The 15,246-nt window shown below is 46.1% G+C and overlaps 1 protein-coding gene across 2 annotated transcripts in view; it reads left to right on the forward strand.

The window, feature by feature from the left end:
* PDE3B (phosphodiesterase 3B) overlaps positions 1 to 15,246 on the forward strand; it is a 289,004-nt gene that overhangs the window by 256,430 nt on the left and 17,328 nt on the right. For both annotated transcript variants that reach the window (XM_030560452.1, XM_030560453.1), the window contains one exon: positions 12,326 to 12,525. In XM_030560452.1, coding sequence (XP_030416312.1) covers positions 12,326 to 12,525 — 200 coding nt within the window. The remainder of the gene's footprint in view (positions 1 to 12,325; positions 12,526 to 15,246) is intronic.

Genomic DNA, 15,246 nt, shown 5'->3' on the forward strand with positions numbered 1-15,246 from the left:
TGCACTTGTTCACCATGCTGGCAAACTCCCCCTCACAACGAAACAGGTTTTGAAGTGTTAAGTTAGTGGGTATGCCTACATAGAAAAAGCTGTACATAGGCTAGCCTACCAGAGCCATCTTGAATCCAGCTGGTACAGTAACAAAGCATTGAAAACACAGCACAGCATGGACTTCAGCGTGGGCTAGTAAGCAGAATACATACATAGGGTCTACGCTGGGCTGGTACTACCATCATTGAATTCTGGATGATTAAAGGTGCCCTGGTAAATAACATCCCAGAAGTCTGGCAAATGAACATCTGAAGAAGTCTGTGGAACCGTAGGTATGTAGATCAATATAAGATGATCAGTATTACTGTTGCTTGATACTCTCTTGTCTTCATGGCTACCATGGCAATCAGATTTAAAGAGGAAGGGCATAAGCCAGAAGATCAGTCAGAGGGCTATCAGTGTATCTGCTCTCCAAGCACTAGTGTGCTAGTGCCAGGAGCAAAACTTTGATAACTTTTTTCTTGAATCAGTTAATGAAGATGTTCTCGGAAGGGAGTAACCACTAGAGCTGGTCAGGAATTTTTGAATCATTTGTCATTGAAAAATCTAATTCATGTAAACTGAAAACTGTTTGTGAATCGGTGTCAGCTTCAACAAATCTCCCAACTTGAATTTTTTTCATAATTGTCAAAATGTCAAAACAAAAAAAATCTGGTTTTCAAATTTGAAATGACTTTTCATATAAAAAGTTAAGCTACCAAGAAAACAAAACATTTGTAAATTATTGAAACAAAATGTTTCAATTGATCCAAACTGAAAAGCTTTTCCCTTTTTAAAATTTAAAATGTTCAAGATTTTAACTTTTTGTCCCAATTAAGCACAGAAAGTTTTTGAACTCTCAAAAATATTCTAGAGACCGGAAAACAGTTTCCAGCCCAGTTTTATTAACCAAATCTTTGGTAACTTAATGAAAATCATTTTATTTTTAGTTCTCATGCATCTGCTTAGCCAAGTGAGCCTCCTTGTTTTTACCTTGGATACATGTGACCTTGACAGATCCTGACATTCCAGGAGTAGCAGATCACAATCTCTTACTTCATTATTTTAGGCCTTTATGCTGTGGCCACCTTGCCACCTGGGTTATGTTGTCATTTTCTGTGTGTGAAAGTGGCTTTTATCGTGTACTAATTTGAATCACCATTGAGATAAGACTTGGGTGCTCAGGAAGTTCTCAATTAAATTCTGCATCTTCTGGAATCTTTTTTTGAGCAACAGACCAAAAACAGTTCTTTGTCAAAACAGAGGTCCCAGACAAATGAGTTGTTACAGTTGGATGGTGCAACATTTCTGATAACTGATCATGAAACAGTGGTTCTCCAAGTCTTGCATAATCCTGTGGGTCTGAAGAGCATATGTTTCAGCAGAAGGTTGTCTTAGTAAAATGCTTTTCCTACCCTTGTTTGACAAGCCTCACTCTCTGTTTGAGTGCCACACTTCCAAGTTTCTACTTCAAGAGATAGCATTCCACGTGTAATAAAAGAGCACGAAATTCAATCTAACTAAAATGACTGAACTGAACTTTATAAGTGGTTGTTAATGTTACAGTCATGGCTGTACAGTGGAAATAGTGCTGCAATACTTGCTTTTAGGGTCACAGGCATTTAGTGAAACACTGCAAGTACCAATTCCAGCATACACAGGCAGGACAGAACTTCTACTCGACCCTTCCCCAAGATAAAGATAGAGAACCATCTACTAGGGGAGGTGCTGTCTGCACTAATCTGCCTGTACTATAACTTTCCCCGTCTAGTTGAAACTGAGAGCATACGTAACCACATTTTGCTTTCCAGGTTTATGGTGAACTGTGAATGTGTATTCTGACAGGTTGTAAATCCTTCTCCACAAACATTGAGTTGTTCTTTGTAAGGAGTCACTATAGGGCACTGTGGTCTGTGTACACCATGAATTGCATACCTCATAAATAGGGATGATAGGCCTTGACACTCCAGTTCTGACACAGTAACCCAAAACTCCAGTTCTGTAGTGGAATACTACATTTTCCTCTTGTTTAATTTGCAACCTCCAAAAATCACTGGTCTGGGCCTACCAAGCTCATCAGTTTGTTAAAGTGCAAATCTGACGACAATCTCGGAGGCGTCACAGGTTACTACAAATGCAGGGAATGGATCTGAGAATTTAAGCACAACGTGATTTAGATGTCCATCCTTCAGTGATTCAAACGCTCTAGGGCAGTGGTGCTCAAACTTTTGTACTGGTGACCCCTTTCACATAACAAGCCTCTGAGTACAAACCCCTGCCTTTATAAATTAAGAACACTTTTTAATATATTTAATACTATTATAAATGCTGGAGGCAAAGTGGGGTTTGGGGTAGAAGCTGACAACTCGCAATCCCCCATGTAATAACCTCATGACCCCCTGAGGGGTCCCAACCCCCAGTTTGAGAACTCCTGCTTTAGGATATTACTTTGTCCAGACAAAGTTGCTCTTAGTCAGATGATATAATGGCACTGCCTGTTCTGTGGTATTTTTTTACAGTATTATATTGTCTTCTGGCACTACCAGCTTTCCTGTCCTTATTTTGGTAGCTGTTATAAATGTTGGATTTGTTATGTCTTCTGGATTGTGTCTTGGCCACTGGTTTTTCACTTTAACTGCTGGATCTTATTCTCCTTGCTGCTAGCTATCCCATCTCCTGACTATGGCCTGGGGGTTTTCCAGTGTTGTGAAGTTTCAGCCATTGGGAGAGTAGATTTGGAACTTACATTTGCAAGTACATTTGGAACTTACATCTGACCAATGGCAATGCACAATGGATAATACAGTAATCAAAATATTAACAGCAGCAGTGATTTGATGTCAGTATGCTAAATGTTGCTAGTTGGAAAATAAAATAATGCCATTTTAGCAAGTTTGTAAAAGCACAGAATATCAATCTGTATGTCTGAAAGTATTCTACAGAGACTACTGCATTCTGATTAAAATAATTGTTTTCATATACTCCTATGCATACATACCATGTGTGTGTGTGTGTGTATATATATATATATATGATCGATATGCAGCTAAATATGTATACTAAATTCAAAAGCAGAGTTGTACTCACAAGGTCTCATGAGTTTCATTTAGGTTCTTGAAAAAATAGCTAAATAATAATATTAATACATTCTTAAAAGATTATAGATAATGAACTATCCATTTTAGCTTTCTAGGGCAGGGGTGGGCAAACTTTTTGACCTGAGAGCCACATTGGGTTTCTGAAATTGTATGGAGGGCGGGTTATGGGAGGCTGCGCCTCCCCAAACAGCTAGGCGTGGCCTGGCCCCCACCCCTTTCCAACCCCCCCTGCATTTCACCTTCTGATGCCCCCCCCCGGGATCCCTGCCACATCCAACCCTCCCTGTCCTTGACTGCCCCTAGAACATCTGCCCCTGACTGCCCCCCACCGCCTCATTTACCCCCCCCATTCCTGAAAGCTCCCCTGGGACCTCTGCCCCCATTCAACCCCCTGTTCCCTGTCCTCTGACTGCCCCACCCCCTGACCTCCACCCCAAACTCCCCTGCCCTCTATCCAACCCCTCCCCCCCAGCTCCCTGCCCCTTTACCATGCTGCCTGGAGCACCGATGGCTGACGGCGCTACAGCCATGCCACCCAGAGCGCCAGGACAGGCCGCGGCTCTGCAAGAGCTCACCGCCCAGAACATTGCACCAGTGGTGCAGCGAGTTGAGGCTGGGGGGGAGGGGGTGGAGCCAGCCTCCTGGGCCAGGAGCTCGGGGGCCGGGCAGGAGGGTCCTGTGGGCCAGATGTGACCTGCGGGCCATAGTTTGCCCACCTCTGTTCTAGGGGGTGTATAGTAGAGCTGATCAAAACGGGGGAGCCCTTCCTGTGAAAATTTTTGAAGTTTTGCAAAATGTTAAAGCAGAGAAAATGTTTGCAGAAATAAGAAAAATTCCATTTTGGGGAGCCTAAATGGATTTTTTTTGGCTTCTGGCCACCCTAAGGGAATGTTCTTATTGATTTCACTGACATTGAGAAGAGCCTTCCAGACCCACTGCCAAAGAGGCAGAGGGCCTGGCTGTTCTGTCTTCCCACTAGCCATCCACCCTCTGGGAGCCAAAGAAAAAGTGATGTTCCCTGGAGCTTTAGAGGCAGGGAGTCCGAACACCCTTCTCTGTCCCTGGAGCTAGGTGGGATAGTGGTGTTTGACAAAAACTTCATTGAATCTATACTAGATTTAGCAAATCATTTTGTTCTATGAATCAGTATTTTCTAATGAAACATAGTTTGGAAAATTTTCAGTCACTTCTAGTATATAGTCTAAATTGTGTAAATCTGATAGGCTTTTTTTAGTAGCTGTGAATTCTAGCGTCTGTTCACCCTTCTAGCTCTTTCTACACCTTTAACAACAGTGAATACTGATTCCCATACTTTTAAAGTATGTAGCAGTCATATCTGATACTTGGATTCTGCATCTTACTTACCATTTTTATGAGCTTTTCTAATCTGAGATAATGAGAAAAAACATTGTTTTCTTTCATATCAATATATTTCACTCAGTCTATTTATAAAGAATGTTTTTTAAAACTACAATATAGTTGTATGTCTTCTCTGTAGGACTAAACAAACACAAAGTTAAGAGAACATTCCTGCCCCCAAGATCTTACAATCTAGTGTAAAGCCTGATGGTAAATTAGTGATGTGGGAGCTGAAACTGGGACTGGCTCAACTCCTCTAATATATGGGAGGCTTTCAAATATCCGTTTAATGGGAACAACTTTTAATCCCTGCTGAGCTGAACAAGATTGAGACTGGTGATCTACAGTTGAAAGGATCTGTACCTCATTAACAGTTCCCCAACGCATCCATTCTTCATAATCACTAACATTACATCACTTGAGAATGAAGCTTGCTTTCTGGAAAGATGTATTTATTGTTCTAACTTGTTTGTTTGAATTTACACAGGCAAAGTCTTCCACTCAGCATGTGGGCAAAATCTCCCACATGTTGCTCTTAGTCTCAAAAAAACCTGTCTGCTGCACCCTTTTCTTAAGAGGGGGCTCCCATTAACCAAAATATAAACACTAAAAATGCAACATCCAAATTCACTTGTAAATATCCTTTGCAATATAATTCTACTGTACAATAAAACAATTGTAATTCTCTATAATTACTCCAGTGTCCTTTACACTAACTTTTATACATATATGTATCTTTTTTTCACCTCCTCCTGGGTCATTAGAAGGATTTAAACCCACAAGCCTCAGATCCCCCGCACAGACCATCAGCTATAGGAGAGGTGGTATAACTGGTGAGAGGCAAAGCATGCTACTGTCCTTTATGTGGATCAGCTCATACAGGTTGATGCAACCAACACATTGCCATTGGGTCTCACAAATATTTGGGATAGAGGTTGCACACTTGGTGTCAGTTCTGTTGGTTTACTACTGTCTCAGAGTATTCTTGCTGCTCAGAGCCATGGTTCTTCTTCGAGTGCTTGCTCATATCCATTCCAAGTAGGGGTGTGCACGCCGTGTGCACGTTCGTAGGAAGATTTTTACCCTAGCAATACTCGGTGGGTCGGCTGGGCGCCCCCTGGTGTGGCACCGCTATGGCACCGAATATATACCCCTGCTGACCCGTCCGCTCCTCAGTTCCTTCTTACCGCCTGTGTCGGTTGTTGGAACAGTGGACCACAGCTTAGCTGATCTCCACCTCCCTAGCTTTTCGCTTGTTCTAATACTTACTGTGTATATAGTTTATTTTCTGTAGTTCTAGTTAATATATTTTTGTAAACGTAGTTAGTGTATATCGTTCAGAGGGTCGAGGATTAGCCCTTTCCCTCTCCCTGTGCCCAGGTCCATGCCTGGCTCACCAGGTTTCAAACCGTGCTCTGCCTGCTGCTGGCCGATGCCCACGGGAGACCCCCACGACTCTTGCCTCAAGTGCTTGGGGGACTCCCACCTTGCAGATAAGTGCCGGATCTGCAAATCGTTCAAGCTGCGGATGAAAAAGGACCGGGACTTTTGCCTTAAGCCGCTCCTAATGGAGGCAGCCCTCACTCCTCCACCTTCGGCACCACCTGCCTGACAGTCCGCGCCGGGGAGAAGTGCCTCATCAACACTGGAGAGCACCGGCACCGCGAAGACAGCTCAGCACCAACCATCACCGGCACAGAAACCGGCCCGGCACCACTCCCTCTCCCCATGTGCCAAGAAGCTTAAAGCTCCTGCGGCCTCACTATCTGCACCACAGTCTGAGCAACAATCTAAGTCGAGCTGCCTGGCACCACCAACTGCCGCAGCGCCAACAACCTCCGCACCGTTGATTCCGGCAGTGCAAGAGCCGATGAGTCCGGTGTGTGACAGCTCCCCGGCACATGCCTCGGTAGAGCTTTTCGTTCCCACTACGCCAGAGACATTTGCTACGATGAGGGAACTTATTGCCTTAACGGAGCATGCTCTGCCTCAACCCCCGATACTGCCGGTGCGGGTTATTCAATCGACAGGCAAGCCGGCCATGGTAAGACCACCTTCCATTGGCACCTCAGGCAGACAGCACTCAAGATCGAGATCCCGTCAGTGCTCTCGATCTCGCCATCGCTCCAGATCCAGGCGCCGCTCGCAGTCCCGGTACTGATCTCCTGCCCGGTACCGGTCACACTCGCGGCACCACTCGAGGTCCCGCTCTCTGGACCGATATTCCAGGCACTGGTCCAGCTCCCAGCACCGTTCACACCGGAGCCGCTCTCATCACAGAGCGTCCAGATCCCGGTCGACCTCCTGGCACCGCGCCGGTCGCAGGTCCCGATCACGCTTTTGGTACTGATACGGATCCCGGTACTGCTCCCCAGTGCGGCACGACATACGGTACCCTAGAGACAGGGCTTACCCTCAAACAGCCTCCGCTCTGCCATGGCCATCAAGGCACGCGTCTGAGTCATCGCACGCGGATAGTGCTGCCTATCCTGATTCAGAGGCGCACAACCAGGTTCTCCATGAGGCTCAAGGTCCAGACCAAGATCTTCATCAGTGGTCCTTTTGGATGCCTTGGGCTTATCACCAGGCCCAAGGGGAGCCCACGATACCATCATTTTCCGCCACGTCGGAACATCACGCACCAGAGGCCACTGTTAGCTGCCCCCCTCCAGCGGGTGCAGATCACTCCCCTCAGGTACCGGACCTTCAGGCCCTCCCGGACCCTGACGTACCTCCGGACCAAGAGTCCCTCCAGGAACCACTGGTACCGAGTCTGTCATCCTCCTCTTCACCCGACAAGGCAGTGGCCGGTACATCCTCCTCGGGCCCACCCCCTATCGACCTCCGAGCTCACCAGGATCTTTTGCGGCAAGTCAGTCTCCAGGTGGAGGAGGACCCGGTGGTAGACATACTGTCGGTGGATGCCCCAACCCGCGTAGCTTTGCCGTTTATACGCTCTATCCAAGCCAAAGTGGACACAATCTGGCAATCCCCAGCGTCTGTCCCTCCTACGGCCAGAGGAGTGGAAAGGAAGTATATGGTATCCTCCAAAGGGTATGAATACCTATATACCCATCCTCCTCCATGCTCCCTGGTGGTTCAATCCGTCAATGAGCGAGAACACCATGGCCAGCAAGCCCTCGCCCCAAAATCACGGGAGGCTAGGCGGATGGACCTATTGGGACGTAAAGTCTACTCTGCAGGGGGCCTCCAACTCAGGGTGGCGAACCAACAGGCCCTGCTCAGCAGATATAACTATAACACCTGGCAGTCGGTGGGTAAGTTCACTGAGCTGGTCCCACCAGACTCCCACCAGGAATTCCAAGCCCTTCTCGAGGAAGGAAAGAAGGTGGCGCGAACGTCCGTGCAGGCCTCCCTCGACGCTGCGGATTTGGCAGCCAGAACCATGGCCTCAGGAATTACTATGAGGAGGATCTCGTGGCTGCAAGTGTCAGGTCTACCTCCTGAACTGCAACACACCATCCAGGATCTGCCGTTTGAGGGCCAGGGCCTTTTCTCCCAGAAGACGGACCCCAGGCTACAGAGTCTTAAAGACAATCAGGTGATCATGCGTTCCCTCGGGATGCAAACCCCACAGACCCAGCGCAGGTCCTTCCGTAGCCAACCCCAGTGCCCTTACCCCCCGGCCCAGACCACGTCAAGACTTTGGCAGGAGGTGCAGTCGCGGGAACCGCAGGCGACAATCTGGGTCCCAAGGTGGACACAATACCGGTCCCGCCAAACCAGCGCTGGGCCCGAAAGTGAACTTTTGAAGGTGCACCCGAGAGCAGAGCACCAGTCCTTTCCCAGGATCCCCTTCAGTTTTCCAACCGCCTTTCCTCCTTCCTCCCTGCGTGGTCCCAGTTAACCTCAGATCGCTGGGTCCTACGCATGGTGGAATTTGGATACCACCTCCAATTTATTTCGCCCCCTCCCTCTCACCCCCCCGTCCCTCTTCAGGGACCCCTCTCACGAGCAATTCCTCTGGCAGGAGGTTCGCACGCTCCTCTCAATCGGAGCTATAGAGGAGGTACCGGAGGAATTAAGGGGCAGGGGATTTTACTCCCGATATTTCATAATCCCCAAAGCAAAGGGAGGTCTTTGACCCATCCTGGACCTGAGAGGACTCAACATGTTTCTGAAGAAGTTGAAGTTCCGCATGGCATCCCTGGGGACCATTATCCCTTCCTTGGATCCCGGAGACTGGTACGCTGCTCTCAACAGGAAGGATGCATATTTCCATATCGCTATTTACCCCCCGCACAGACGGTACCTACGGTTTATGGTGCACTGCAAACATTTCCAGTTTGCGGTCCTTCTGTTTGGCCTCTCCACGGCCCCTCGTGTCTTTACAAAGTGCATGGCGGTAGTGGCCGCCTTCCTCCGTCATCGGCGAATACATGTGTTTCCTTACCTAGACGACTGGCTTATTCGAGGGACCTCCGAGGCACAGGTCACCCGGCACATAGCCATCATCACGGACCTCTTCGAGAGACTGGGCCTGATGATCAATCGAGAGAAGTCCACTCTCGTACCCTCTCAAAGAATAGAATTCATAGGGGCCATTCTGGACTCTAAACTCGCAAGAGCCTGCCTGCCTCCGCCCCGGTTTCAGGCACTAGTCTCCGTTATAAAAAGCCTCCAAACCTTTCCGACGACCTCGGCTCGCACCTGTCTGAGCCTCCTTGGTCACATGGCCGCATGTACCTTTGTAACCAAGCACGCAAAACTACGCATGTGTCCCCTTGAAACCTGGCTCGCCTCAGTGTACCGTCCAGCCAGAGATACCATAGATATGGTGGTCACCATTCCTCAGAGCATCTTAAACTCCCTCAATTGGTGGCTAACACCCTCTCTGGTTTGTGCGGGACTGCTGTTCCATCTGAGGCAGCCCTCGGTGTCCCTAACGACGGACGCGTCGTCTCTCGGCTGGGGGGCTCATCTAGACCATTGTCGCACGCAAGGCCTCTGGTCACCTCAAGAGCTAGCATTGCACACAAACATCCGGGAGCTGAGAGCAGTCCGCCTGGCGTGCCAGACATTCCTACAACACCTGCAAGGTCGTTGTGTTTCAGTGCTTACCGACAACACAACGGCCATGCACTACATCAACAAGCAGGGCGGGACTCGATCCTCCCCCCTTTGTCAGGAGGCGATCCAATTGTGGGAATTTTGCATAGCCTACTCAATAGACCTTGTAGCATCGTTCCTTCTGGGAGTTTGGAACACCCTGGCAGACCATCTCAGCAGATCCTTTCGGTCTCACGAGTGGTCGCTTCACCCAGACGTCCTATATTCCATCTTCCAGAAGTGGGGCTTTCCCCATATAGACCTCTTCGCTTCCCGCGACAACAGGAAGTGCCAGAAGTTCTGCTCCTTCCAAGGTCTAGCCCCCGGCTCGATATCGGATGCCTTCCTAATCTCATGGAAGGACCAGCTGCTGTACGCCTTTCCACCCTTCCCATGGGTGCACAAGGTTCTTTTAAAGCTCCGCAGGGACAGGGCTCGCCTGATCCTGATCGCCCCTGCGTGGCCCCAACAGCACTGGTACACCACGTTGCTGGACCACTCGATAGCCAAACCGATCCCTCTGCCCCCGCATCAGGATCTTATAACGCAGGACCACGGCAGGCTTCACCACCCGGACCTGCAATCCCTCCATCTCACAGTGTGGCTTCTGCATGGTTAACCCAGTCGGAGTTATGTTGCTCTGCCCCAGTGCAAGAAGTACTCCTGGGCAGCAGAAAACCTTCCACCCGATCTACGTACTTGGCCAAGTGGAAGCATTTTTTTTGCTGGTGTCAAGCACAAAATACATCACCCACGAAGGTTCCCATTCCCACTATATTGGACTACCTCTGGTACCTTAAACAACAAGGTCTCACTATCTCATCATTGCGAGTGCACTTGGCGGCTATCTCTACTTTTCCATCCTGGAGAAGGTACTTACTCTGCCTTCTCCCACCCTATGGTCTCGAGGTTCCTCAAAGGTTTGGAGCGTCTATACCCCCTAGTGCGATGCCCCGCCCCTTCCTGGGACCTCAGCTTGGTCCTGATGAGACTTATGACTCCTCCATTCAAGCCACTGGTGACCTGCTCGCGCCTGTATTTATCGTGGAAAACAGCCTTCCTTGTAGCCATCACATCGGCTAGGAGAGTCTCTGAGCTTCGGGCTCTGATGGTGGACCCACCATACACGGTGTTCCACAAAGACACAGTGCAATTACGTCCGCATCTGGTGTTCCTCCCTAAAGTAGTCTCGGCCTTCCATCTCAACCAGGACATATTCCTCTCGATCTTCTTTCCCAAACCGCATATATCTCATAGAGAACAGCAATTGCATTCCCTCGACGTCCGTAGGGCGCTCGCCTTCTACATTGAGCGGACGAGACCCTTCCGCAAAACGCCCAACTTTTTGTGGCAGTGGCAGATCGGATGAAAGGCCTACCCATCTCTTCTCAGAGAATTTCATCATGGATAACGGCGTGCATACGTACTTGCTATGACCTAGCTCATGCCTCTCCGGGGCATATTACCGCCCATTCCACAAGGGCTCAGGCCTCTTCGGCCGCCTTCCTAGCTCAAGTTCCCATCCAGGAGATATGTCGAGCAGCTGCGTGGTCTTCAGTACATACCTTCACTTCCCACTATGCCCTGGTGCAACAATCCAGAGAGGACGCAGCCTTCGGCTCTGCAGTTCTACACACTGCAGTATCTCACTCCGACCCCACCACCTAGGTAAGGCTTGGGATTCACCTACTTGGAATGGATATGAGCAAGCACTCGAAGAAAAAAAGACTGTTACTCACCTTTGTAACTGTTGTTCTTCGAGATGTGTTGCTCATATCCATTCCAAAACCCGCCCTCCTTCCCCACTGTCGGAGTAGCCGGCAAGAAGGAACTGAGGAGCGGACAGGTCGGCAGGGGTATATATTCGGTGCCGTAGCGGCACCACGCCGGGGGCGCCCAGCCGACCCACCAAGTGTTGCTAGGGTAAAAATCTTCCGATGGACGTGCACGCGGCACGCGCACACCTACTTGGAATGGATATGAGCCACACCTACTTGGAATGGATATGAGCAACACATCTCAAAGAACAACAGTTACAAAGGTGAGTAACCGTCTTTTTGTTCATGTTGGTTACAGAAGTATCTAATTTGATTTCAAAAGATTGTGTGGCAAAGTAGATCAGCCTTGGTTCTTTTATATTAGAGAACTAGATTCTGTTCCAAGCTCTGGCTGAAGTGATCTTGTGCAAGCTCTGATTTACCTTACTTGTGAAATAGGTAAATGATAGTTACTTCCCACCATTGCAGTATGAGACCTTGGCTCATAATAAGGGTAGTGAAGAACACAGAAATATGAGCACCAGTCTAGAAGAGTTGGGGATTCTAGGCTTCCAGTTTAGCACAGCTGCTTGTAAGCTACAGAGCATTATGTTGAGGAATCTCCCCCCCCAACATCTTGTGACAGCCAGAATTTTTGCATCCTTGCAAAAGTTGGAAATGCTGAATCTTCCCTTCTTGAGAAGCTATATTATGATGATTATATCACTTTACTACATGCTAGCAACATCAAAATCTCTTCTGATTTACCTGTTTATGTAGAAACACACAACTGATTGACCGCAATGCATCCAAATATTTACACATTAATAACCAATTAATTTTAACTATAAAATATTTTTAAACAACAGCATTTACTCCAAAAAACACAAGGATGGTTGTGAATCTTAATATAGAATGTGTTGTATAATGAATATTAATATAATTTTGAAAATACTAATGAAAAAGTTATTCCTGAATAACATTGTATTTTGATGCTTTCATTTTTCCTAGATGCAGAGAGTGATATTGCCCCTGGTCGAGTCAGTTATATTTCTTCAAAGAGCTGCTCTATTGTTGATGACAACTATGGATGCATGGCATCAAACATTCCTGCCCTGGAGTTGATGGCTCTGTATGTAGCAGCTGCCATGCATGATTATGATCATCCAGGTCGTACAAATGCTTTTCTAGTTGCTACAAATGCACCTCAGGTAGGAAATATTTTACTGGAAAGCTAAAATTAAAATTCCAGATTTCTGATGCATAAGAAAAATAACGAACATAGATTTTACTCTATAAATCTGCTACTTTTTGTGAAGGCACACATTTCGTAAGACCATTCTTTTCACTTAATAGGTGAGTAAGGAAACTGCTTTGGGATTACCTTTATAACACCTTTTAACCTGAGACATCCCAAAGTGGTGTGTGTGGGTGTGTATAAAATCATTTTCAAGTAACAAATTTGTAAATAATAAAATAAATAAATGCAACTAAGCAAACAACCTGTTACATATAGGGTTGGCCTTTGGGACTTCTCAAGCCTATGATTATGGATATTCCAATTTTTTGAAACTTTCTAATGACAATGGTGCTCTTTGCCATTATTTCAAAACAGAATAGCCTAGTCTAGCGTTTTGTGTTGCATAGATCGTCTTTCAAACATAAACTGATCAGTGAATTTGATGTACAAACTGGGGAGATGCTAAAAGGAGAACATAACATGAGAGAGAACAAAGATGCCTTGACATCTGAGAATGGAGATGAATATGAGAAACTAAGGAAAGGAGATGCTGCTTTTTAAAGAAACTGAAATGTACAATAAAAGGAAAGATATGAGAGAGAAAGAGAGAGAAAACACATAGGAGACAGGAATAATAAAAGGAAAAATAGTATTGTGAAAGAAAAAAGAGATGAAAAAATGGAAGAAGGGAAAAAGCAAGAAACTTTTAAATTAGTTCATTATATTTATTTGTACCTCCTAAATTTTACTTTATTACTTTAACAGATGTCCTATAGATCTGTTAAGGAGGTGGGATCAGATTGTTCGAGTACTTACTTTGTCCAACAAGAAATTGGAGAAGAACATTTTGTTTTAGAAAGTAGTTTATGTTCTAAATGTTTGGTTTTTGGAAGGTGAATGCATCCAAAAAATTATTCCCTTAATAACAATCAAATATCTCCTTATTTTTAACTGTGTTTCGTGGAGATGAAAAAAACATGTTATACTACTTAGTTTGCTTTTGAACTATAAACAATACATTATGTTTTGTTTTATATATGAAGTGATTGCACTCTATGCCAATTTTGATTAAGTAACAAATTCTGTTTTCTGTTGTCTGTGTCAGTCCAAATGCCGGGGCATAGTTTTTCTTTGCCAGCACAGAGAGACAATACACCATGTCTTTTTGCTGATGTCATTGCCTCTTATATTAAGAAACTTGATGTCTCCCCGCCTCAATTGTTTAAGTCTTGAACAGATCAAGAAAACGCTATTGCAGTATTTGCCATTTAATTGGACAGACAATGAAAGCACATCAAATTTCATAGTCTCACTTTTGGGATCAGGAGCATATTAGCGTTTAGTGGTAGCCACAGTTCACATGCAAATATCCTAATACTTTATGGCATATAGGTATATATATGGCATATATACTAGGCCACGCATATGTCAGATCGAGCATAGCTGATTCCCCCATGGAAAGAGAATGGGACAACTTCTTGTGGGTGTTGATAGATATTTCTACAGTGGGATCTTCCATCTTAGAAAATGTAGACATCCTTCAAGTCAGTTTAAGCAAAAAGAGAGTCTCCCAAGTACACTGTAGCAGTAGGGAATTTGGGATCCTGGCAAGCTAGAGTAGCCTCTCTTCCTCCAGAAGCTCCGTAAAGTTATCTCAAGGCTGTATTTACCTCAGCTTCAGACTTTTCAGACACTCCCCCATGTCTTCATCCTGCAGCCTGAACATAGTATGACTCAGTTTGTATCCAGGAGCTAGATTCTTGGAACAGATCATATTGTAAACTTTGGATAGGGATTTTAGGATGTTATAAATTTTGAATTCTTCTTTGAGTGATTGTCTATATGTATTCCACTCTTGGTGTGCAGATGTAACCCACACACCTTCTGGGTGTGGTGTTCTGTCCCATATAGTGGCACTGAGATTACTTAGAGAGGTAAAATGCTGTTCTACAGCCTTAGCTAACAGCCAGCTGGCTTTTAGCTCATGTGGTAGAGGCTCATGCACTAAGCTCCAGAAGTCCCAGGTCCCGCCCGCTAGCAACCGGGGTCTGTCGGCGTTACACAGGCACCCTCTGAACCAGAGATCAGACCGTTTCAGCCAACAGTCCCCATTGGCCCACATCTTTGCCATAGCTTCCCTCACACACAGCCCTCTGCCTGAGTGCATAAAAGGATTGAGCGGGGCCAGCCACCTCTCAGTTCCTTCCAACTGCCCTACGCTGAGAGCTGGAACAATTAGCAGCGTCCCTATCTGCTTTTCATAGTGTAAATTTGTATATAGCTAAATTTTATATTAGGTTAGAATTTGGATTAGGTTTCAGTTGGGTAATTTTTTATATTGCTTTTGGTTACCTGGCATACAGACTTCAATCTTCATGACTGATCAAAACCCCCCTGATTTCGAATACTGTCCCTCATATGACATTGTCATTCCTCTAAATGATGGCCATACTAAAAATGTTTGTTTTGTGTAGGATAGGGTATATTAAAAGCAAATCCTCTATTTGTTGCTCATTTTCAAAATGAACACAAAAAGTGAGAAAGGAACACTCTCTTCCTCCTCCAAAATTGCACCAGCAGCTACTATGCCTCAGGTGTCTACCACTTATACTCTTTCAGCAAAGGCTCTTCTCCAAAATAATCATCAGGCAAGGGTAGGATTCACTATCACTCCTTAAGGGAACATAAGGAG

This window comes from Gopherus evgoodei, chromosome 4, assembly GCF_007399415.2.
Source record: "Gopherus evgoodei ecotype Sinaloan lineage chromosome 4, rGopEvg1_v1.p, whole genome shotgun sequence".
NCBI classification, from domain to species: domain Eukaryota; kingdom Metazoa; phylum Chordata; order Testudines; family Testudinidae; genus Gopherus; species Gopherus evgoodei.